Below are 24,477 nucleotides of genomic sequence, written 5' to 3'. Positions count from 1 at the left end.
TTCAGGCTTTATTTACACATATAATCAGTTTTACGCGTTAATTTGCAGCTGATCTTGATGAACTCGGGAAATGCTGTAGACTTTCGCCGAACGCAATTTTTTTCAAGTTCCAGCCAATGGAATTACATTAACGTCTTCGGCTATGTGCAGCCCGACTGTTTTGTTCTTGTCCGAGTTTTCGCTGGTAGTGAAAGAATGTAAAGGCTAGCTGTGACCGCTAAACATAAACGGATTCTTGTCCGAAGTTTTGTACCGTCTTGTTCAACTTGGAGGTGTCTCTAGCTTTGCCTCAGAAGTGTCGAAGTGCGCATGTCAACAGTACGCCATTTTTGATCTGTGTTGGGTCGGAAGGGCGTCTTTCATGGTGAATAAAGTGTGCAAGGACCGCATCTACTGCAAAGAAAACAACGCCAAGCAAGTGTGAGTGCCACCCAAGTACAACTTCAGCGAAATCTTCACTCATTGTAGCGCCCGCTCGCTTTGTGATGACTTCTGTGCGGTTCAATGCACTGTCTAGGCTTAAATGCACTAGGGCGGGCATCGGCAACATTTTATTCGCGAGGCGACGTACCGGAGGCACCGCATCGAAGAATGGTATCGTTTGAAAAGCCTTCCCGGCGATTGCTTGGCCTAGGCGTCCCCTCGTGAACTTAGCGGCTGTGGCTGGGGCGACAAAGGAATCTCGATCGGAAGTGATATGTCTGTCGAAATCGCGAATAATTTCGCTTTTTAGTCGTGATTCATTCCGCACCGCTTGGCGTGTCAAACGAGCCGCACTAGCGGCGCCGGCCTTATATGCTGTCAGGCTGTGGCTTGCGAATGCGTCGAGCTTGTTTCCGATCTTATTTTGACTGCTCGCTGCTTTCGAGGCGATGTCGAGAGTCCTTGTTGTAGCCCGAGTCGTGACTTCTCAGTCGTCGTCTGTGTGGCTCGCAGTAGACGGAGCGCAGCCGTAGCATGGGGCGGTCGTGTGTTGCAAAGTATCGCAGATGCGAGTTCGCTCGACTGAAATGGCTTTTCTGGTGCGATTATTGTCGTTCCTTTGCTGGGAGCAGCACGGGAAATGCAAAAAGACGTAAGCATGTCAACCGTCATCTCTTATGAAACCTGTCAGACGTGCATCGCTTTCGGCACGTTCTCAAGTTTTGGTTTGGTATGCTTGTAATGATTGCGTTGGAATAGAGTACGGAAACTTTTCCTATGTCCAGCCTTGCGCGGGAATGACTCCGGTTGTAGACAAATGTCGTGGGACTTCCTGTCACCGTTAGAGAGGTGGCGTGCAACCTCTACCGATGATTGGTTAACAGCTGACGCCCTACCCCAGCGTTCAAAACGTGCTTGCTGCCGTGACTCACTAGAACGCATTTTACTAGCTTTCTTCCAAACAAAGGCAACCACCAGAGTGCTCGTGTGATGGGTCGGATCGTTTTGTTTGGACGTAGACATTCTTCTGGGCTAAATTAACGCATTCGTTGCGAGATGGCAGCAGATATAGCGAACAATTTTACTTTTAGTGGTTTGATGGGCTTTGTATTATAAGTGCATACCTGGAAATATGTACCCAATTGTCAAAAGTGTGTTCATGTTTCAGTCGTTTATTGCAATGAAAAAGTTGAGGGAGCAGGAAAACAAAGGAAAACTTGTATTTTTTGGTTTTATGAAAAAATAAGTTGTTTCCTAGTGGGCGACATAGATGGTGGGCGGCTTTGTGACCTCAGCAGGCAGTGAGCCACATTTACTGCTTTTCCTATTGCTGTTGCTGTCAATGCAAGCTGAACTCGCAGTCTGCACTACATTCAGCGTTGAGTTCATTTGCAGGGTAAAGTGGCATTTGTGGCGACATTCAAATCCTTTATTAGTTTGCTTTTAAACGCCCCAAAAGGGAGGAAATACCATTTCCCACTGCTTCACTAGCAAATGCAATGGTATCAGAGGGTTTTGCAATGGGCTGTGGTGCTATCCGAGTGTTTGTAGTGATAATTTTCACTCGTTACAATGCAAGCACCAGATTTATCCATGTTTGGGGTCACTTTACTGTAGACTCCCGTTGAATTCGAAAGGACTGTGAAAATTTTTGTGTGTTATCAGAAATTGGTCTTACGTGGAGGTTTTGTTTTGCATTGTGGGTGTTACAGTAGAGCAAAAGTGGTGTTCGTCTTAACCGGAGTCTTCTCTATATGGGATAAACACGGTCGAGTTCACACTGGATTGCGAACTACCACACTGATTTTCGTACGGGCCACTGCTGTCTGTGGAATCTGTGGGGAGGATGGAGTGTGGAAAATAGTGCTTTTAAATCCACTTTTCTCGCGGAAAGTTTCATGCGAATTAGCAAAATAAGGGACTCGGAACATGGGTGGTGTGCACTCTGGGCTTTAATCTGATGGTGTGATTACATTATGTTTACAGATTTCTTCAGTGCCCCTTTAACTTGGACCGTGTATGGCCAGTTCAGCACATTGTTAACCTTTTGCTGCCTCTGTGAAAAGGGAAACCGTCACTGCTGGGGGCAGTAGGAAGGGAGGGAGGTCATATGCATTACAAGTGAGGCCTCACTGTATGTTAGTAATTAACTGTGCTTAAACTGTTGCACAATATATATATAAACACAGGTCAGTGCACTGATCGTGGCTATTTCATTTTTCAGTTTTACTTTTGGCTGGCTCAGAACTATGCTGAAAGATGTAGAGTGAGTATTGGGCTTCTTTGAACTCGATGCTTCCGGTTTTTCTACTGTCAGCTTCGCGTTTTTATACATGTCATCAGAAAAATTGGCAATTCTAATAAAACGCACGCGGACACCACTTGCCGGGCAGTGAAAGAGCCGTTGTTCTACGTACGTTTTCAGGGGTTTTTTTGTCCCAATAGTCGAAGCTGGTTAATTCAAAATTTGAGGGGGCAAAAATCTGTTCATGTCAACCAAGTTTGGAACAAACGGGCATCTGTTTAGTTAGTGCTGTAGTGTGGGATATATTATGAGTGGCGCATGGGCACTTTAAAATGGCTGACTGTATATCCTTGGGAGTGGGATGTTGACTGCGGACCACCAGATAAATCTTGTGTACGTGAAGAACAGGGCAAGGTTTTCGCCTTGAAAACTGGAAGGCGAAACCATCAGGTGTGCGAGTGTACGGTTCCTGACTGAGAGCCCAGGTAGGAAAGAAAAGACACTCATCTGCGCTGTATACTTCCTAATAAAATGCATGAAAACTTAGCGGCCACGAATGGCACCTGGTAGGGGCTTTCAAGAGTTGTGTTCATTTTTTGTAATACCCCTAATTTGGGCTGGATAATTTAATCTTTTTAAAGTGGCGAACTGAGGACGAAATTGGGTCTGAAGTCATATCTTTGAAAAATTCGAGGTTTTATTTTTGAAAGCAAAAACTATTACTTAGTAGCATTAATACTTTTCAGGCATTGCATTCAGGTTGTGTACGCAAAATAGTTGGTAACAGAGCAGAAATGAGATTCTAGAAATCCTGAAGTGTCTGCTGATGATCATTTTGGATGCGTCTCCCTCTTTATCGTGCCATGACTGAGGACCACTTTAATTCGTTCCCATGAACATCAGTGGGGATTTCGCTTTTTTTTTTCTTTTTGAACTCGTTCAAGTGAAACTTGATAGCTAGTTCTTGCAGGCCAAATGGTTCGTAACTGTCATGTTTTTAATCTGATTTGAAGAAACTGCTGAGCTCTGTTCCTTAAAGGAGTTTCATTTTGTTTTGGAGGGAATTTATTTTGAGGCTGCAGTCCCATATTGTGATTGTAGGTGTTTCGGTTCATTGAAAATTTTGGGGGGACAATTTGAGTTTAACCTGATCTTAATAAATCTTACTGGGGGGGAGGTGTGCGAAATTGGGTTTTAAACAAGCTGACATGAACTATATTGCATCCAAGCAAACTGCCAAGCTCCGTGCCAGTATTTCATATAGGCTTCATGGTTTCAAATTTTCCGGGAGAAATAATGTTTAATCCCATTTTACAAACGTTGTTTGTTAAAGGGGGAATATCAGGCAATAGTGGGTTCTTCGTGCAAACCAGTAACCTCAAAGAAAGTGCGCCCAACCGGACCACGCTTTACTGCACCAATCTTTTCTGTTCACTTCAAAATGCTTCGCGTTATTGCAGACGCAAGTGTGCAAAAGACTAAGACATGTCCTCAGATGCCTCTCTTTACACAAGTCTTGTTTCCAAGAGATAAATCTTGAAGGTATCGACCCTGAACGCAGTGCATTCAATAGCAGATTAGCGCATTTTATCTAATCTGCTGCTGAGTGTGTTTCTTTCGAGGTCAATCTCTTTTCCGTCCGCACATACAGCCTTTCGACAACAAAAGCAAGCTGCATGTGAACGTGGGTCTGCCCACACGACTTATTACTCAATGTAAAGGAATGGTACAGCTTGAGTTGGCCCCCACTTATCTGGTGCAGCTGTGAATAGTTGAGGTGATGATGTGTGGATGGCTACAATAGCCTTTCTATAATGGACACAGGACTGCAGAAGGGTGGTAGTATCGGTCTGAAAATGCAAGGAATAGAATTATGCTTGAGTTGTTTGGCTGAGCAGTGGCACCTGTCTAGCTTGAATGAGTCTGAGGTTGTTTTGTCGTGTGTGGCAGGGTCTTTTCCGTTCTCTCTGAGGGAACGGGAAAAGCAATAGAAATTGCTAGTGTGGAACCAATGGCAACCTTTTTCGTTCTACAAACCAGTGACTGTGGGTTACAGTGAAACCCTGTTGATACGCCCTCATTTCGTCGTTTTCTTGGTTGCTACACTCTCAGTTGTGAACACTAAAAATGCCTCATAGTACGTTTTCCCGGATGGTGCATTCCTCCCTGGAGTTTTTAAAATGTATCAACGAGGTTATACTGTATTTTCTCACATTCAATGAAAACTGTGCAGTGAAAACACCCGAGTGGCTCAACCAACGGCACTACGTGGTGACACATCTAGTGTTGTGCCATCTTGAATAGCTGTCACCTGTGCCTATAGGAGCAAGCCAGCGCCTGAAATTGCTGATGGCACGAAGAATAAAAGTGAAGCAATTGAGTTGACGAAAATTCCTGAATGGTACGAAAGGTGAACGTAGTGAATGCATTGTGGCCCTTGACTCAGAGAAGAATCAGTATAAACAGCTTAATGTCCAGTGAAGTTGACATTGCTAGGCACTTTGGCATGCTCAATTTAGCCTTTGACTCAGAGAAGAATCAGTATAAACAGCTTAATGTCCACTGAAGTTGACATTGCTAGGCACAGCTACCGTTTCACTGATTCCCATTGGGCTGCGACATCAGCATAGTTACCTGCAGTTCTCACATGCCCGCACTGGGGGATTGGCCTGTGACAATGGACATTGCTAGGCACTTTGGTGTGCTGAAAATAGGCCAAAAAACATACCCACTCAGGTGGATTGGCCAATGATGATGACACCTACCCTTTCACCGATCCCCATTTGGCTGCACGTCAGCATAGTCGACTGCAGTTCTCATATACCCACACTGGGGATTGGCCAGTGACAACGGAAGCTGTCATCAGAAGCTCGCTACCAATGCGCCAATTCCCATTTGACTGTGAAGCCACCAAAACTAACCAAAATTGTCACATTTTTATTTAGCGGGATTGGCTAGTGACCACAACAGCTGCTATCAGAGGCTCGCGGCCGATTCATTAATGCCTGTTGGCTGCGACGTCAACATACCCACTCGGAGGACCAGTCTGCGGTGCTTAATTGGACATTCGTGCTTTCTCATCCACAACCCATAAGGAGTACTTAGATGTCCTCAGTCTTCTTTTTTCTTTTTTTTTGAAGGTGTAGCTTTAACGGATTCTACTTAAAATTCTTTATTGCAGCTCAGACTTTCACTATTCCTTTAGAGAGTGGCTTGATGGGGTAGGGTGGGCCCTTCCAATGTTCGAGCACAGGGATTCAACCATTGAAAGTGAACACTTAAATGTGGTAAATTAAGTGGGGTTACCTGCATTTTTGCTACGGCGTGCAGTATGAATGGGCCGGTCTGCCTCATGTGAACAAAAGCCACGTTTGCCCTGAAAATGTTGTGTTTCAGTTTGCAGCTGTCTGCAGAGGTAAGGTGCCACATTCTGTTTTTGTACTGCAAATCTACCGGTGTAGTGTACGTAAGTCAAAAAGTCGCTGTTATCTTGGTGGATAGCGTGATCGAATTTTCAGCACTGCTTATTTTTTTTATTGTGGTGCATGCATGTCTTGCTGTGGTTATACACCTTTCAAGTGCATTGGCACTGACGTCTGTAAAAACACCCGTCCATGTCATCGCCTTTTTTTTTTTTATATTCTGTCTCAATTTCTTGAGCTGGTGCTCTGCAAACTAGCTAAATTTTGTGCCAAGAGAATTCTGCTGCACGATTCGGGCTGTAACCTGGCTGATATGTTTCCACCTGTTGTGTCTTATCTCTTCTTGGGCAGTTCGATTGTGGTTGTAACACTGCAACTCCTGCGTTTCGGTAAAAATGTTTGGAGAATGCGTTCCTCCTGATTGTAAATTCTTTGGATTCCTTTTGTCGTCGTTGTTCCCCTGTGCAGCGGTATCACAAGTCTTTCTTTTTTCCTTTTTTTAAGACTGAGTGAGAAATTACTGCTGGTACAGGTGCAGCGAAGCGGACAGTCAAGAATTTTTGCTGAAAGTATGTTCGGTACAACAAACTCACTTTCGTGACAGGACGTCGGGGAGCTGAGCTTTAAATATTTGTACAGTTGCGAACAAACCCGAAAAATTGTAGGTTCGATTTTAACAAAGGGTAGGTTTAGTATTCGGTGTGCATTTAAATGTAAGGGTAGGTTTGTCTTTTGCTCATGCTTGTCTTGGGCTCTCATGCACTTGCATGAACTTCTCAATTGCGAGTGACTCACCCAATGCACAGTGCCTCGTCCACCTGTTAGTAAGGCGGTTGGAAGAAAGGCACAAACACAATAGAGACAATGTTTACGGGTGATGGCCTGGGGCTTGTCAGTTTACGTGATACACTTCCGAACACTTGTAATGCGATACACATTGTGACACATTCCTGCACAAGTTCTAAATATTCGGCCCGTGTCGGCGCGCGAACGTGCTAAGATCATCATTAGTGTTATCATTTGTTAACTGTGGTAAGGCAGTTTTTGTTTTAAGAATGGCATGAATGGCTTTTGACATTTTTGTTTTTCCTTTATAGAATATTGTTTTCAAATAAGTTTGAGTTCATGAGACGGTAAAAGTGCGATTGTTGGCGATGTAAGCGATAGGAAGTGTAGGCGTGTAGCCGTTACCAAGTCCGAGTGCTTTCCGAATGCTGCTTCTCAGTGCATTATTGTTAGTGCTATCAACGTTATTTGTTACAGGTGTATGCGAATGAAAAAATGCTATTATTAGCGAGCATATCTTGCTGATTTCTATATCAGTTCATTACGGAAAGGTGTGAAGGAATAAGTTAATACCAAAATTTCTAAAGCTGTATGAATACTTCAGAATAGTTCAAAACAGACACACTGTTTTTCAATGTGGGAATCTGGAACTTTCTGGTAGGTGCTGTATAATCACAGCAATGAAGGAGTTTAAAGTTCGAAGTAAACTTGGTGTGTGGTGCTGTTGTAAACTCTGTGTGTGGCTCTGTCATATTGCTCAAGTTATGAGCTAGACGCATTTGCAGTGCAGCATGTTGACAGTCTTTATGGGCCAAGACGTGTGAATGTTTTTGTTGTTGGATGCACAATTTGTTAAGATTATCAGCAATATGAACTGGTTAAATGTTATTTAAAGCAAAAGATCAAAAAGAAATTGTCTGCGTGTAGCTTGCTGTTTTGGCTTCTTATGCCATTCTACAACAGGTTTAGCATGCCGACAATGATGCAATCTTGCTAATTCATTTAAGTTTTCTGGCTGCACTTCTCTGGAAAAAAACTGTAAATGGCTTGTTCAGGCAAGCATTAGTTAGATGCCATTTTGGTTGATTGAGTTCAACTTGAAAGGGGAAAAAAATCAGCAAGTAATTACACCATCTTCCCGTGGGGAACCATGAGGAGGATGCGAAGCATCATGGGGGTTCCGTTTAGGTTCCATTGTGTTGCCATTATGTTGTTTCATTTATCGGAGCACGAATGGGAACGTAGTGTGAACCCCCGTGTAGAGACAGAGAAGAGACTGACACCCGCGTTACCTGATCGAGCACCTCCTGGTTCTCGTCTTTCTTTATTTCGTGCTCACGCTCCTACCCCGCTGCCCGCCCTCTTCGTCCTCTTCTCTGGTTGAACTGCAAGGCGTGTGGCGCTTCCCGCCACAGCTTTCCCACGGGAAATTCAACATCCTCCTCTAAAGTTTTCAGTTCGTTGTTTCCGTTGACGTTCAGCTTCGCATGCCTTCGTTGTATCAGTAGCTTCTTGACGTAGTTTGAATGAGTGGACATGAGGCGTGTTTGCAGCACATGCTCCCGTCTCGGTTTGTAGCGCAGTGGGAAGAGCGCCACATACCTCCCGTTGCGGCCAGAGAGTCGTGGGATCGAAACGGGGCACCACCTAACTATTTCTTTTTATAGTGGACTGCGCTGACGTCAGCCCAAACGCTGATGGGGCTGAAGAGACGCGCATGCGCAGTAGAGTGCGGACGGCGGACGACAACAAGGGAGGGAGGGACACAGCCCCGAGCATGAGATGCTTCACATCTAAAATGAAAACATGTGTTTGGTGCAGTGGCAGTTTCAGCAAGAACTCTGGGCTGACCACCAGGAGCATTTCCACTCATGTCCTGCAAGTTCAGTTTGGTAGTGGGCGTTAAGCTTGCCTTTACAAGGACTACAGTTCTTCACTGCAAGAGAAATGAGTTCACGCACAGAGTGATGCTGGAAGCATTGCTGGAGTGCTCATCGAGAATTTTCAATGTGCATCTGCTTACGTGCGCTTCTCTGTCCTGGACAAGTAGAATGCTCTTGTCGCCCCTTCACTGATGATGGAAGCCAATGATCTCTTACTGTCCCTCCAGACCTGCTTAGAGGCATCGTAGTCCCTCACGGATGCTGGGAGTGTGGTGTCTCTGCCACTGTCTGCATTATGAAGAGTATGTTGTGATGGTGACGCATAGAAACACGCTCGTGTAGTGGCAGCTCTTTGCTGACTGGCTGGTGCTCTCCTCCACTGTCGCTGCAGGGCAGGAGGGCGCCCATGGGTTGGCCGGCGGCGGCCTGCAGTGGGCCAGTAGGGGCTCCCCCCGGGGGACTGCAGCAGCCCCGGTAGCGGGCACTGCTGCTGCGGGCTCCCCTTGAGCCCCCCTCTCGGCCGAGAGAGGGCAGCAGCAGGACAGCCGGCATGCCGTCCTTCACGCGCCTCGGGAACCTCAAGGATCCCGAGCTCGCCGAGCTGTTCGACCGGGATGACCCCGACAAGATCTTTGTGGACCTCCGGGAGATTGGCCACGGCAGCTTCGGAGCTGTCTACTACGTGAGTGGCTCGTCACCTCGGAAGGGCATGTGCGAAAGCGGCTGCCTGCGAGAGTTGACTGGGGACAAAAGAAAAGAAGGGGCGGATGATCTTTTCTCCCCATGCTCGTCTTAGTGTGTGCTGTCCACAAGTTCAACAGTCGGTTCGGTATAAGTGCAGGCAGTTTGCATCTGTTTCTGAATTGTACCTTTTCAGCAGGGTGGCAGGCGTGCAGCAAGATGCTTGATTTTTCATTAGTAACATTTCTGGGTTGTGCATTGTTTGAACTGTGCCCATGCGGTGCGTCGGTAGGGCCTTCTGGGTTGGTCAGCAGCAGAATGAGCACTGCGAACTGAGGCTTGTATCACCAGTTGCTGTTAATTTTGGGAATCTTCATGCATTTGTTGAGCTATGCAAGACACTTGTTTTGCAAATGTGTTCGTCACTGCAGTGTCTGCATGGAGTAATCTTCTTTTTGAGATTTTGAAACGTTTTGCACTAGTCAGTATAAAGTAGTCGCTCACATAGCCTACACTTCTTAAAGCTTAATATTTGGCAGTTTTCACATTTTGTGGTGAGTAACTTCGCGTTACTAGACAGCGTTACGTTGGTGCAATAATGTGCGGTTGATGCATGCGTTCATCGTGCAAGTTCACAACAGGCAACAGGTTTCGTGGCCGCAAAGAAGCATGATCTAGTTTAGCGTTGCATTGCGAGCGGTTCGCGTCTCGTTTGCCACTGAATCGTCGCCCTTTTTGTGATTCCTTGCATGTTGTTGTAGGCTCGGAACATTGCGACCAAAGAAGTGGTGGCCATCAAAAAGATGTCATTTACGGGCAAACAGTCAACAGAGGTGAGAAGGCGCACTGACCTTGTTCGTCAAGCGAGCCTTTTGCTGTGGGTTTTGTTTGGGCTCACGTGTGGGCTTCCCTTTCAGAAATGGCAAGACATTGTCAAAGAAGTGAGGTTCCTGCGCCAGTTAAAGCACAAGAACACAATAGACTACAAGGGCTGTTATTTAAAAGAACACACTGCCTGGGTAAGCACTGCTACACACCTGCTTTTTTTTTCCCCCTCTCTCTCATTTGGAAGGAATCTTATTCCTGAGTTGAATGCCAGGATCCTGGGTATTTTGACTGTGTAGATTAATTCTGCCTTTTTGCAGCTCGTCATGGAGTACTGTCTCGGGTCCGCATCAGACATCATTGAAGGTGAGTGCCATTCCATGCTTTGTTATTGTGTCCCTTGGAGAAATTATTTTTGCTTTGTGTGGCGTCATGACATGTTTTATACATGCATTCTTGTTTGTGTCTCCGCGTAGAGAAATGCGATCTATTATTTGTATTGCCAGTTTGCTGTGCCCTTGCAGAAGGGGCATCGCTCTTTTTGTGCCAGCCTGTTTATTAAGTTCTATTTGAAGTGCTCTGCCCCCCGTCCTGTGCAGTGCACAAGAAGCCCCTCAGGGAGGAGGAGATCTCGGCGGTATGCAAGGACGCCCTGCAGGGCCTGGAGTACCTGCACTCGCTGGGGCGCATTCACCGGGATGTCAAGGCCGGCAACATACTGCTCACCGAGAACGGCACTGTCAAGCTGGGTGAGAACGGCCTGCTCCTCCTCCTCCTCTCCTCTGCAGTGGTGACTTTTTGTCATAGAGGGATGGGCAGTGGAAGTGTTCAGGTATGTAATTCAAATTGCACTTACCGCACTTGTATGTTTGAGTGGGTTTGACTGTAACTTGCCTGTATAGGTTGTATTCATTGGCGGGGCACGCGTGCAGGCAACCATGTGATTGCGCCGTTACTGGTTATGTCGGGCTCCGCGGGATGGCGGTGCTTGTCCGTGCTAAGTACATTATGTGTGCTGGACGTTCCAAACTCTACCCCACCGAACGCAAAGTAATGCCTTGACTCCAATGTGAGTGCAATTCTAGTGTGAGTGCAACATCTGTGTTGACACCACCGTTGAGAATCGAGTTGAAATGAAGCAGACAACGCACACTGGTTTTTTTTTTTTTTTTTTTTTTTCTTGCAGTGTGCGGGTGCAGTGGCACAGGCCGCGTCATGTCCATGGCCGTTTCCAGTGTTGCCAAGCAAAGCAATTGACAGCTAAACTTTTCAGTGAATACCATCTATAGTGGCACTCTGTATGAATTTTCACTTTCATGGTGCTATGCCACACACACAAACTCATCTGAAGGAAGGTGGGACTACAGTCTTTTACACACAAAGCCCTGTTTTTTGCCAGGATGCACTGGTGCTTCCATTGCATTTGCCGTTCAAGTGCTGTAAGCGGGTGCGGAAGCATCGTTGCGGTGGTCTCTTGTGGTGCGCCATTAGTGTGAAACGTGTGTGCAGTCGCAGTAAAGTACTGATCCCTGCGCGCAGCGGACTTTGGCTCGGCGTCCATGATCTGCCCGGCCAACTCGTTTGTGGGCACCCCCTACTGGATGGCTCCTGAGGTCATCCTGGCCATGGACGAAGGCCAGTACGACGGCAAGGTGGACGTCTGGTCCCTGGGCATCACCTGCATCGAACTGGGTGCGTGAGCAGGGGCTGAGAGGCAACTACAGGGCCCCGATGAAAACGCCTATTCTGCTAGGCGTGCATGCATACTCCCCACAATGGCGGGAAAACTAGTTATTTGGGTCAGCTGGCAAGGCAGAGTTCTGGCTGCTATGTATGGTGGAACGCAAGGAGGAATTTTAGCTTGCTGGGAGATTAGATTGAGATGCCACAGAGAGCTTGGTGTTAAATGATGTAGCTTGTGGGGTAGCAAATGTGGGTTCAGAAAGCTGTAGAAGATGGCGCCTGGCAGTGTTAATTTTAGTGTCATCAGGCTAGCATTTATTGCACATGCTTCACGCAAGTATTTTCTCGTTTGGAAAGGAACACTTGCCTGTGATAGGAAACCCCCCTGCTCTGTCAGCAATTTCTGCATTATCGCGGTTACAAACTTGTATGCTGCGCTAACACCTCTGTGCGTCAATTTGTGGGCAGTATTTAACGGGACGTGCTGTGCCCATCTGTTTTGCAGGCGAAAGGAAGCCTCCATATTTCAACATGAATGCCATGAGTGCCTTGTACCATATCGCCCAGAATGACTCACCCACTATTGGACCCGGGGAATGGTAAGCTCGTATGCTTTGGCTGAAGTGGATAACAGTCACGAACTGCTCTGTGACCAGGTGCTAGGCTTAGCAAGCTTTCATGAGGTTAGTCGGCACAACTTCATAACTTTTGTGTTTGTAATTTATATGGGATTGCAGACTGAAAATTGTGAGAAGAAAGGAAGATAAAAGATTTGTCGTAATTTGCACTATAAATCAGTCGTATTAGTTTTAACAGTGCCTAATTTGTTATCTCTCGTGTTAATGTCGATTCGTTGTCCCCGTTTTCTCCCCTAGGTCTGACGTTTTCAGGCATTTTGTTAACTCCTGCCTGCAGAAGAACCCTACAGATCGACCTACAGCTGTCAACTTATTACAGGTACTGATTTCTGCGCACATATTTCATGGTTCCGTGCAACTCTGTCCGGCCTTGCATTGGGCGAGAGGGACGTTGACGGGTTCTTCTCCCCCGTCTCCCTCCGTGCCCAGCACCCGTTCATGACGCGGCCGCGCTCGGGCAAGGTGATAGTGGACTTGATCCAGCGGACAAAGGCGGCTGTCCGGGAGCTGGACAACCTCAACTACCGCAAGATGAAGAAAATTCTCATGATCGACTCGCAAGAGAACAACGAGGCCAGCGTGGTGGAGGCTGAGGACGACTCCACGGTGAGCTGGCTGGACTTTCACCCCTGGCGTGAGATTTAAGCCAATTCCGCACAGAAAGGGACATTGCACCAGATCCATTGTGAGCTTGTCTATCTGATGAAGTACCGTTGGAAGGCCACTGCTGCAGATTCCTTTCGGTTACAGGAGCCACGAAGAGAAAACACAAGTTTGGTTCATTCAAAAGACGGCCTCGTTAGAATCATACTGACACCATGTTGCAATGTAAACTTCACTCAAATAGGCTATATAATTAGGAAAAAAGGGAATGGCCATGCGACCCACTCGCTCATTTCCCGCAACAGAACCTATGATGTCATACCAGCCTGCTCTGTGGTTGGCGGAGGCCGGCAAAAGCAAATGCAAATTAGGCTGAGCTTATATGCTTGCAGAACGAGCTATTTCTGCTTAAATTTAGGGCACATTCTTTTTAAAGCAATAGGAATGGTGGGACAAACAGTGGAAGTTACGATAGCACACGTAAACGGTGTCTTACGTGACCATATTTGTCGAGCGAGGATTATATTTCACGAGACGATTATTTTCTCCCACAACAAGAACAGGCCAGGTTTAAAAACGGCTTGCCACGGTATGGTGGCGCCATCTAGGTTCGGTAACGTAAACAAACGCACAAACAAGGATACCTCGATGCCAGCGCCCGCCGTACAGGGTGGAGACGCCCTTTGAATGGTCCCGTGCCGCCCCAATTAGGTCAGCGTGCTCAACGCGTTGTTCTTTTCATTCCCCGCGAGACCCAGCAACGCGAAACCGATAAGATGATTTAAACTTCGCCAGTAAACCGCTTTGCGGCGATAATTTTAGCGCGGTTTTGATACAATGACTTGCTTCGGCGGCGAGCGAGTGAACCAAAGTGGCGGCACCAGTGTATACGTGTCTCCACCCTGTACTGCGGATGCGTGAATAAAGGCACCCTAGGCTGCGGAGCGGTCGGTTCCTGTGATGTCATTGCAGACCACGAAATTACGCGATTTAGCGGGAAAATCGAATTTTAACATAAACTGATTAATTTCTTAGTGAATAAAGCATCGTTTGTATCCGGACAAGCGCTGGGGGCACTATAAAACACGATATCTTTCGAATAAAACAAACTTGTATTTTGTCCTCATGGCTCCTTTAATGATGAAATGCCTCGGTGATTGCTGCGGACATAGTCCACTCGCTCCTTCCCTCAGCGTCTCAGCCACGTTCCTCTTCTCCCAGGAGGACGACCAAGGCAGTGGAGGCGGGGGCGGGGGCAACGGTGGCAACGGCAGCGGGAGCGGCAGTGCGGGCAATGGCGGGGGCGAGGGCAGCAAGAGCTCGAGCCTGCGTTCCAACCAGAGCCAGCAGAGCAGCAGCAACGTGAGCGCGGGCAGCCACTCCAGCAGCACCAGCAGCCTGCCCCCGGCCTCTGAGATGGACTCCTACCCGCCCTCCTCCTTCCGCCACCCCCGCGACAGCGTACGTGTTGGGCCTGTCCGTTCCGGGTTGGGACAGAGTTGATCCTTAATTCACAAGAGGCCCTAAAGAATACCAACAGGTGTACTGGAGTGGAACCTCGATAATCCGACTTTCAAGGGACCGCGTGAACGCGTCCTGTGACCAGAGTGTTGTGCGATTGGGGTAGGGGTAAATGCCACCCTCGTGGATGGTCTCACGGGACAGGTTGGCTAAGAACTTAATTGCTATATTTAGCGCCTTCTCGTGTAATCTGAAACAAGTTTTAAAAAAAGAACGCATATTTTGTTCCCCCCCTTGCCACCACAACGCATGCGTTAGCCTGCCAGCGGTGCGCCGCGTGCCATGCGACCCCCAGCCTTCCGGTGCTAGCCCACCAGCCCTGCGCCTCATGCGTGTGAGATAAGCTGGGTAGGGTGACGGGGCCGAGCAAATTGAGAAGGAAAAAGGCGAGAGAGTGAAACTGCTAAGTCTGCAACCTAGTGGCAAGGAAAGGGGAAGCTAAGTGTATGATAGTACAAGGTGTCAATGAAAGAAAATGGGAAAGAAAGGAACAGAGCGATAGTGCCACTTTTGTAAGACACTGATCAGCAGAAATCAGGCGGTAAGAGCGGTAAAGGCCGGAAGGAAATGACGGTGGGTCAATGCAGAGGTTGAAACAACAAAACGATGGGAGAGAGAGTGTCGTGGAAGGAAGAAACTTGGATCGAGTAGGCGTATATGTTTTCATGTTCGTTGGCTCGATTTTCATGTTTGCTGGCCACCTGGACCTTGACTTGCGGTTGGCACGTTGGCGCTCTGATGCCACATGGGGCCGTCGGATGTTAAGTTCCTGCCTGCTTGCTTTCTATAGTCTGTTCAGCGAGTGGTCAAGCCTGCTGCAGACTGTTTATCTTTGCACATGAAGCAGCATCAAACTGAGGTTAAGAAATGAAGGTTGAGACGAGGTGGCGAAGCGAGTCGAAGGCGGGAAAAATGCTGTTTTATCCCTGTCAGTGTCCGTCGTATGAAGTGGACTGCATGCCCCAAAGCGTAGCATAATTGCATTGTTTCTCTGGGGGAGTTTGCCGGAACCACTGCTATCTGTCGTAAGAAGTGGGTCGCCGTTAAACCGGGTGACGTATAATCGGTGTTCCACTGTATGTCAAACTGCCAGTGTGATGTGATTGAGGCTGTCTGGTTACAATATAACTATACTGCCTCCCATCTGAGGTGCGACCTTTGTGCCACACAATTGTAAAGGGGCCGGTGGTCCTGCTTTCACCTTGGCAGGAAGTTCCCTCTTTTCCATCATCACTTCCCGTTTTGTTTTGTGACACTTTTGCCGAGCTAGTCGTCATTCTTTCTCCTCACTGAACTTGTCCATTGTGCTCTGCCTAACCGAGCCCATCTGGACTCCTCTGGATCTTGCCGAGGCGTCGGTGAGGAGGAGCCCTGCTCGAGCAGGAGGTGCGAATGCTGTTGCGGCGCCTTCTTTCTCCTGTGGTGCAGAATTCGTCGTCGACCAGCCTGAACAGCACGGACGCGGGGGCCACCAACAACTTTGCCACTATACGGACGACGTCCATAGTGACGCGCCAGATGAAGGAGCACGAGCAGGAGAACCAGATGCACGAACAAATGTCGGGCTACAAGCGCATGCGGCGTCAACACCAGAAGGCACTGGTGCAGGTGAGGGCACTTTCGATTTTCAGCACTATTATCCAGAGGCTCGGGCTGCAAAACCTTTTTCGAGCCAGCTTCAACTTAAAATGGCACTAAAGCTGCAGTTCTGGTAAATTTCTGTAAAACTTTGATATCAAAACATGGCATGATTATTTTGGCGGAATTTGATTATATGTTGAGCCCAAGGAACAGTTTCTGTGCAATTACCTATTTTCTTTTTCTTTCGCTGTTGTATTTCGCATGGAAAATTGCCATAAAATGGTGTGAAACTGAGCGTTGCAATTTTTTTTTTTTCTGTTTTTATGATGTCTGTCTCTTCACCTGTTTCTACAACTCGCTGTGTCCGTGCTGAGCAGTGTGTTTCCTGTCGCTTTCAGATGGAGGCTAAATGTATTCAGGAAATGGATGACCACAAGCAAAAGCTAGACAAAGAATATGAAAGTTTGTTACAACAGTTTAGTAAAGAGCTGGAGAAGTTACAAATGAAGCATCAACAGGACCTAGAGAAAAAGGTAAGCCCGTTCCCAATGTCCCAAATATTTTCCTTTCTTCATGTGTCCCGCAATTCTGGTAACTGAGTTGAGGTAGATACCGTGTGTTGATTTCTCTGCAGTAGCACTCTGTTCAGAATTTCTTAGAGACACGTCCTTGTACCTGCGCATGATGTCTAGTGGCCTTCAAATCAAATCAAATCAAATCAAGTTTATTCAACATCGTTCTCCGCAATGCTGGGAGCACGGACAAAAAAAGCCTTCACCGGGCTGGCTTGACAGGGTCCGCACCCCTTCAGGAAACTAACAATCCTCTAAAGTCAACCAAAGTTGATGTGTGCAGCAGTGGGGACAGCGGTACATCGTTATACAGTGGTAATAATAAAAAAAGAACACAAAAGAAAGAAAAACCAACGAAAAGCAGCAACAACAAAGAGCAGCCAAAACTTGTACAACAAAATAATCGGTACAATCTTTCATCCTTTTTACAATCTTGCATGTTGTTACAATTGATGCGGTAAAAAAAGATGTTTTAACGGTAAAAGCAGACACGCGAGTACACAAAAATAAAAAAAATGAAACGTGAGCCGAAATTAAAGAAATGATGTATTTTAGTAGGGATGGCAACGTGTGGGCCTATCCATAGGGGTCAGCACTGGAGCTGCCGCACAAGCTGGCGAGCAGTTACTGCATTCTTGCTTTGTGGTTCCCTTCGCTGTGTGTGAAACCGATGTGGCCTGCGCAAAAGGTTCCTCCAACTCGACTGTTTGCTGTAATGGTGGCTTGCTGGGCTACCCGATGGTTGACGGTTGCCTGCTTGCCCTCGGTGCAGCTGAAGCACAACCTGGCCGGGGAGAAGCGGCTGTCGCGCACCATTGCCCAGCAGCAGGAAGAGGAGACAAAGCGATTCCAGCAGCAGCAGAAGACGGAGTACAAGTACCTCAAGGAGAAGCTCAAGCGGGAGCTGAGCGGGAGCGGGGGCGGTGAGGAGGCGGCCAGCAAGGCGCAGCTGCAGGCGCGGCAGGCGGAGTCGCTGCAGCGGCTGCAGCGGCACCAGGCGGACGCGCTGCGGCTGGAGGTGCGCAAGTACCGGCGGCGGCGGCTGCTGCAGTACCACCGGCTGGAGCAGGAGTTGCTGCGCGAGGAGCTGGCCAAGCGGCAGGCGCAGCTGGAGGAGGCGCACGCCATGCTGGCGCGGCACCACGAGACGACGCAGGAGCTGGAGTGGCGGCAGCAGCGGGGCGTGCACCAGCTTCGCGAGGAGCAGGTGCGCAAGCAGCACCACACGGAGCTGGCCAACCAGCACGAGTACTGCGGGCGGCGCGAGCGCGAGCTGCACAAGCGGCACGCGCAGGCCGTGCGCCAGCAGCCCAAGTCGCTCAAGCACAAGGAGCTGCAGATCCGCAAGCAGTTCCGCGAGACGTGCAAGATCCAGACGCGCCAGTACAAGGCGTGGAAGAGCCAGGTGCTGGCGTGCACGCCGCGCGACGACCAGAAGGCGGTCATCAAGAAGCTCAAGGAGGAGCAGATCCGCAAGCTGGCCATCCTGGGCGAGCAGTACGAGCAGAGCATCGCCGAGATGCTGCAGAAGCAGTCCATCCGGCTCGACGAGTCCCAGGACACTGAGGTGCGCCAGCTCAAGGAGCAGCTGCAGCAGGAGCTCGAGCTGCTCATGGCCTTCCAGTCCAAGATCCGCATGCAGGCCGAGGCGCAGCGCAACCGCGAGCGCCATGAGCTGCAGGAGCGCGTCGCCGTCCGCCGGGCCCTGCTCGAGCAGAAGGTGCGTAGCGCGTCGGGGGTCTTCTTCCTCTTGTCACGGTCGAATGACCTCATTGCGTCGGGCTGGGCTGGGATTCTTAGAGGCACAAGTCCCAGTTTAACGCAGTGTCAATCCTACTATTATCTGCACCCTGTACGGTCAAGCCGACTTACAACGAACTCGATCGTCACACTGAATTCATTTGTTTTATCCGCAGTGTGTAATGAGTATAATAAGCATTTTCCTTTCGCAAAAACATGGTGCATACACAGCGGGCACACTGACACAGCCCTGCGCAGCATGGCTGGCAGTGATAAAGGCAATGGCTGCAGCTGTGAAGCGAAGGTAATCACTTGCCCACCGGAACTGAATTTCTGGCCGAAACAAAGTGATAATGCGGGTAGAAATTGTGCGGTGAATCATTGTCTGCATCCTAAAAGAAGCCGTCAATCAGGATGGTAACCTGGCTGCTTCGAACACTTCGAAACTGCCACCACTGGCATAAAAAGTTGGGCCCATACCTGGTTAGGGCACCACTCGCAATGCACGTGCCCGTGTCGTTCAGACAGGAACTGCCGCTGAAGCAAAATCGTCTATGCCGACTTAAAAAGAGCGGACTGCTTGCGAAAACATGCTTAAATATCTGCCATAAACAAAGCCTAAGTTTGTTTATGGAAGAAATTGGCGATGCGCATCTGTTTCCTATAACTTTGCAATTCTAACCCGTTTCTCCCGGCAAGCCAGCGGAAGCAGAAAGTTCCGAAATTCAAACGTAGCTAATTTAGTGGCTCTATAGAAATCATGCTGCCACTTTGACCCCCTGCGCCGGACTAGGCAGGAAAAATTTCGCTGGTGTTGGCACCGCATTAACACCAACTGTGCTAGCACTGCATGTCTCACTGTCGTCTCCCCTCTCCTGACGGAGTCTTCCTTTTCCCTTGTACAAACCCATGGTGACACCCTTTGCTATTTACATTGTCTTTCACGCTTGTTTTCTTTTGCTGGCTGCTATCAGTTGAGTTGAGAAGGAGACAGGCGATTCCAAGCAATACATCTTGTGTGTGTAGAATGCCAGTCGAAGTGGTGGCTGCAAACGCTTGGAGCGGTTGGGTGATGCTCGGTTGTTTGCTGTACCTGAGCTTGGGCCATCACTTGGGCCATGAACAAGCAATACACAGTTGAGCCCGCTTACAGCAGCTGCAGTCATAAAGAACACTCGGTTATAATGAATGTCGCATTAAGTTTCACGTATAACCAACATACACGAGGATGCAGCTCGGGTACAGCAAATGAACGACCATTACCCGAGTTGCATCCTCATGTGTGTTGGCTATATGCGAAACTTAATGCGACATTTGTTATAGCCGAGGGTTCTGTATAACTGCAGCTGTTGTAAGTGGGCTCAACTGTGTATTGCTTGTTCATGGCGCAAGTGATGCAGTGAGGGAGCTAGGGGCTGCTTCATTGCACAGACTGCCTTTGCGAGTTTGTGTGAAGTCATGTGCCTGCAAGAAGATCATTGAAGTTCTCCTGAAAACTTTGATCTTCACTAGAAAAACTGCGACGATCACACATTTTTCTCACGAGTGATGGCTGCAGTGATGATGATACACCACCTCACAAAAAGAACCGGGCATAAGTGTTTCAGTTAATTTCATCAAGGGATGCATTGGCAGAGTAGTTGTTCTTTAATGCTGTCAGGAAGGGCTGTTGCCTCCCGTGAGTGTGGCTAAACCGGTGGCCGGCCCCCTCCCTGCAGATGGATCTGGAGAAGCAGCAGTTCCAGGAGGAGCGTGCCGAGCGGCAGCGGCTGCTGAGCGAGCGGCAGCAGCGCGAGATCGAGGCCTTCGACGCCGAGAGCGCCCATATGGGCTTCAACCCGGCTGAGATTGCCGAGGCCTCGCGCGAGTCCCTCGCCGCCTCCGACGTCGACAGCCTGGCAGGCAGCACCCTCAGCCTAGCCCACAGCAACAGCGCCAGCTCCTTCACCCACACGGCCCTCTGAGTTGCCTCTTGCCCTTTCCCCCACTCCCCCACCGCCACCACGCTGCTACCAGCGGTTCCACGCGGTCTGCCCACAGCCCCCCCCCCCCCCCAAAGGGTCCCAAAGGGGTTGGAAAGGATTGGGGAGCGAGAGCCCTTTGCCATTCGAGGGTGCAGCAGTTTTCCTGGCGTGCATCGGGAAGGGTCATCGGCGGTATGCCACAGTTGGCAACAAAGGTGGCTTTCCCTGGGGCCGCGATTGGGTACGTCGAACTTGAATACGTAGACAACCAAAGGCAATACTTGTGAATAACTTGTGCACATTTTGTGTGCTTTCTTTATGTGGTACACTGGCAACCCAACTTCTGAAAAAAAATTTTGCTAGTGCCAAAAGACTATGCACAGTTTGCGAGGACGAGTCGTTTTTCTTTTTAGAATATTTTTATTATTGTTATTTGCATGTGCCATGTGCTCTGTTCTGGCTTTAGAGTGACAGGGGAGCCTTTCGGTGATGCTCTGTGATGCACCAGCCTAAACTATTGGAGAATACAGCCGATGAGGGGCTCATATGATGCTGTTTTTTTTTCCTTTCAGTCTCTAGTTTTCTTGGCCAATTTCAACTAACCAGCTGTTGCATGCTTTGCAGTGAAATGTTACCTGAGAGAGACACCTTGCCTTTGAATATTTGCAAGAAAGAAGCTCCCTTGCCGGTTAACTTTTTTACCGCTACGTCAGAGCACTATTTCTGGACTGTCGTGCCAGCATGAATATGTCGAACGCCAAATGATAGTTTAGTTTTAGGCCAAATAGTTTTTAAGCCAAATCGTGCAGTGGCTTTTGCTTTCTCTGTCTCTCTTTGGTTGCCATGTTGTCTTTTTTTTTTTTTTCTTTTTTCCTTCTCTTATTGCTAACAAAGGTGGTGTGCCATTTCCTACTGGGCACGGTACCGAAAAAGTTCCTTTTCATCTCTTTTTTTTTTTCCAGGTAATGCCGTACCGTTAAAAAAAACTAAATGTGTGTCAATGATCTGATGCTGCTAGAGGGAAGGCTAAGCCTACTGCCCTTGGCACTGCTGTAGTGTGTGGCCCCCACAGCGGGTGTAGTGAAGCGAGTCGGTGGGTGGTGGGAGCGGCTGGCATGTGTTGGAACCAGGCAGAGGAGAGTGGTGGGTGGGACCCTTGGGAGTGGCTGTTGGCAGGCTGCCTGGATCGTCCTCGAAGAGTCTGGCCGCACCGAGGAGTGATAGCTTCTTCTCCTCAGCCTATTCCCTTCCCCTCCCTCCCTTTCCCTCCCCCCTGTTGCTGTGGCGGGGCCAGTAGGGCGTTGCTCTGACCCTCGGCTGCCGCCCGTTTTTCAGACCTGCGGCTTGGCTCGTGCGGCGTGCAACGAGCCCTGTCTGCCTAGGAGTGCCATTCAGTGGTGGTTTGCTCTGTCCCGGTTTGTGGACAGCCAGTTTGGGGGGAGGGGGAGAGAGAGAACGCGCAATAGGCCGTTTTTCTTCTTTGTTGTGCGTTCCTTTTTATCGAGTCTTTTTTTTCTCTCTCCCTTTTTGTCCATTGTTGTCTCAAGACCCGTTTTCTCTTTCCGAAAGCACACCACTGTTATGGTGCTAAACGGGACCCCTCCCTCTCCCCCTCTCTCTCTCTTTCCCCCACCCCACCAGTGCTTCTTGCATCCTGACAGGTTTTTGTTTTTACTTGTCCCTTTTAATTGAATGTGCTGCTGGCCACGCGTGGCAAGGCAAGGCGGGTCCCTTTTTTTGTTCTGTTTTTTGCTGTCATGTTGAGCCACACTGTGTGGGCAGTCGAGTCAGTTTTTGATTGGTTCGGTCTTGGGTGTTTCCTCCCCCTTATTTTTTTTGTGCACCAAGTTTTTTAAGATTCAGGGCTGGCACTAATCTGTGGTACAACTCGCTTGTACCCCCAAAGTTGTTAGCGCCGTGGAAACATTGCAAACTCCACGCACGGTCGTGAAATAGGAGCTTCTGATGTGGCGAGCCCGTTGACCATGGCCGGCTGTTGCGTCGCTCGATGTTGGGCAATGGGCAGTTTGAAAAAAACGCTGGGCGGAGGTTTTGAAAATTGAGAGGCACTTTTTTCCCAAGCCTGAGGCGTCGTGTCGCCCCCCGACCTGTAGGCTAGTGGCCGAGCGAAAATACTGTTAACAAAATGTACAAACTCTCGTACTAAATGTAGGGACGTCAACTTTTACACAGGACTGAACAAGTTTGATGATTTTCTTCTTTTCTGCTTTTGTGGGGAGTGTGCTCTTTCGATACTCTTCACGTAGGGGCAGTGGCTTGAAGCAGAATATGGAAAATCATGTGGAGTGCTCATGTGAGCGTGCACTTGCACGGGCTGTGAGGGACCCTTATTAAATTTGATCGTGCACGGATTCAGATTGCCGCCATAGGGCGCCCGGCAAATTTTTGTGTGCGCGCTGACACAGCTTATCATTGATTCTGCTTGTTTTGAGCAGTGGTAGGGAATAGTGTCCCAGTGCCATACATGTTGAGTAGATCAAGTTCAAGTCGGGCAGAGCGCGAGAAATGGGGGCCAGTAACTTAAATATTTCAGATCTGCAGTCTGTGGAAGAGCTAGCGACAACTGCGTATTGCAAATTTTACATTTCGAGCCACTCTGCAAATTGAGCGCTTTTCCCTTTTTTTTTCCCCTCTTTCCTGGTGCTTGATGGTTCGTATGAGGTAATGTTTACTCTCCGAGCACAGCATACACATTTTCCGCACTGTGTAAGCAACCGTCGTAATCAGTATCGCTCGGTGCAGAGGTAGTCGTGGTCACGTGCTGAGGGTGGGAAAAAAAAAAAAAAACGAAACAATGGCGAAAGACAAACTTTGTTACATGGAAGTCGGTGGACTGTTTTCGTAAAGCTCAAGATGTTTGTGCACTCCGCCGCAGTCATTTTATACGAACCCGATGGATGTGTGGTCCCCGTAGACACGAGAGTCTTCCGTTCTGTGAAGAGAGTGTAGGTAATTTTTATAAGCTTTCCTCGTTGTTTTCCCCTTTCCCCCCTTTTTTTTTTCTTTTTTCAAAACTGTTGAAGCACCGGAGGAAAAAGACAAAAAAAAAAAGTTATCGGGGCTTGCTACCCACATCATTATGTTGACCCCATAAGTATTTCTTTTTTATTGTGTGCTACTACCAACTTGACGCCTGCCCAACAGTTTTCCTCTTGATGTAAATAGTGCTGTATAAAAAATACATCAACTGGGTTGTATAGACAAGGTCACATGCACCTTTGCCAGTGAATGAACGAATAAATGATTTCGGAAGAAAAAACCCACTGCCTCCTCTGTTTTGTTTCTCGCTTGTGTGTACCCTGAAACTCTAGTCTAGTGCCACAGAATTTGTAAGCAAGCCCTCCACTTTTGTTACCACTCCACCTTCATTTGACACCTGTTGTAGAGAAGTTCTTGTGCCAGGACTTCTCTCTCTTGCAAAGCATTGTACAAAACATTGGTGGACACTATGGGATGTTTCGATAGCTTAGGTTGTGGGGTTCTACATTTCACACACTAGTTATTCCCCACCCCACAGCCATCTGCGCTCGGCAAACGTGCCTTGCGAGCGCCGGCTGCGGACGAGTCCGTTGCGTGCGGAGATAAGGGCAAAACACCAATGGCAGCATTTATTGCAACGTGCAAATCAAATATACTGCAGACTGACTAATCGTAGACAGCCTAATCGTAGACTTATCGTAGACATAACGGTAACATTGGGAGCGAGGCATTAAACAACACTAGAGATCGAAATGGTTCGACTCGCCGATGGAATACCCGAGCTGCACGTGCGAGCGCGGGTGCAGTCTTCGAGCTCGCCCGGAAGCGTCCCTTTGTGGCGTGTTCCCCAGGTCTGGACCAGCGCGCCGTGACGTTTGCGCGCTACCGCATCCCTAAGACAAGAGAGTGT

General features: G+C 48.5%; 1 protein-coding gene across 2 annotated transcripts; it reads left to right on the top strand.

The window, feature by feature from the left end:
- The first annotated feature begins 90 nt into the window (after nt 1-90).
- Tao (Serine/threonine-protein kinase Tao) lies at nt 91-23,847 on the top strand. Of its 2 annotated transcripts, XM_077677054.1 has the most exons (16): nt 91-420; nt 2,648-2,689; nt 9,151-9,441; nt 10,202-10,273; nt 10,358-10,459; nt 10,586-10,631; nt 10,865-11,014; nt 11,805-11,957; nt 12,454-12,547; nt 12,824-12,905; nt 13,016-13,192; nt 14,411-14,650; nt 16,139-16,318; nt 16,690-16,824; nt 17,636-18,583; nt 20,322-23,847. In XM_077677054.1, the coding sequence occupies exons 3-16, from the start codon at nt 9,310-9,312 to the stop codon at nt 20,565-20,567; spliced, it is 2,757 nt and encodes a 918-aa protein (XP_077533180.1). In that variant the 5' UTR covers nt 91-420; nt 2,648-2,689; nt 9,151-9,309; the 3' UTR covers nt 20,568-23,847. The 2 variants fall into 2 exon arrangements, with proteins under 2 accessions (XP_077533180.1, XP_077533181.1); XM_077677055.1 differs by lacking the exon at nt 2,648-2,689.
- Nucleotides 23,848-24,477: the final 630 nt, after the last annotated feature.

Source organism: Haemaphysalis longicornis, unplaced genomic scaffold (genome assembly GCF_048455015.1).
Source record: "Haemaphysalis longicornis isolate Haplotype H1 unplaced genomic scaffold, Haemaphysalis longicornis Haplotype H1 scaffold_7, whole genome shotgun sequence".
Taxonomy (NCBI): Eukaryota; Metazoa; Arthropoda; class Arachnida; order Ixodida; family Ixodidae; genus Haemaphysalis; species Haemaphysalis longicornis.
The sequence above is the reverse complement of the archived record's forward strand: the minus strand, read 5'-3'. Positions and strand labels throughout refer to the sequence as shown.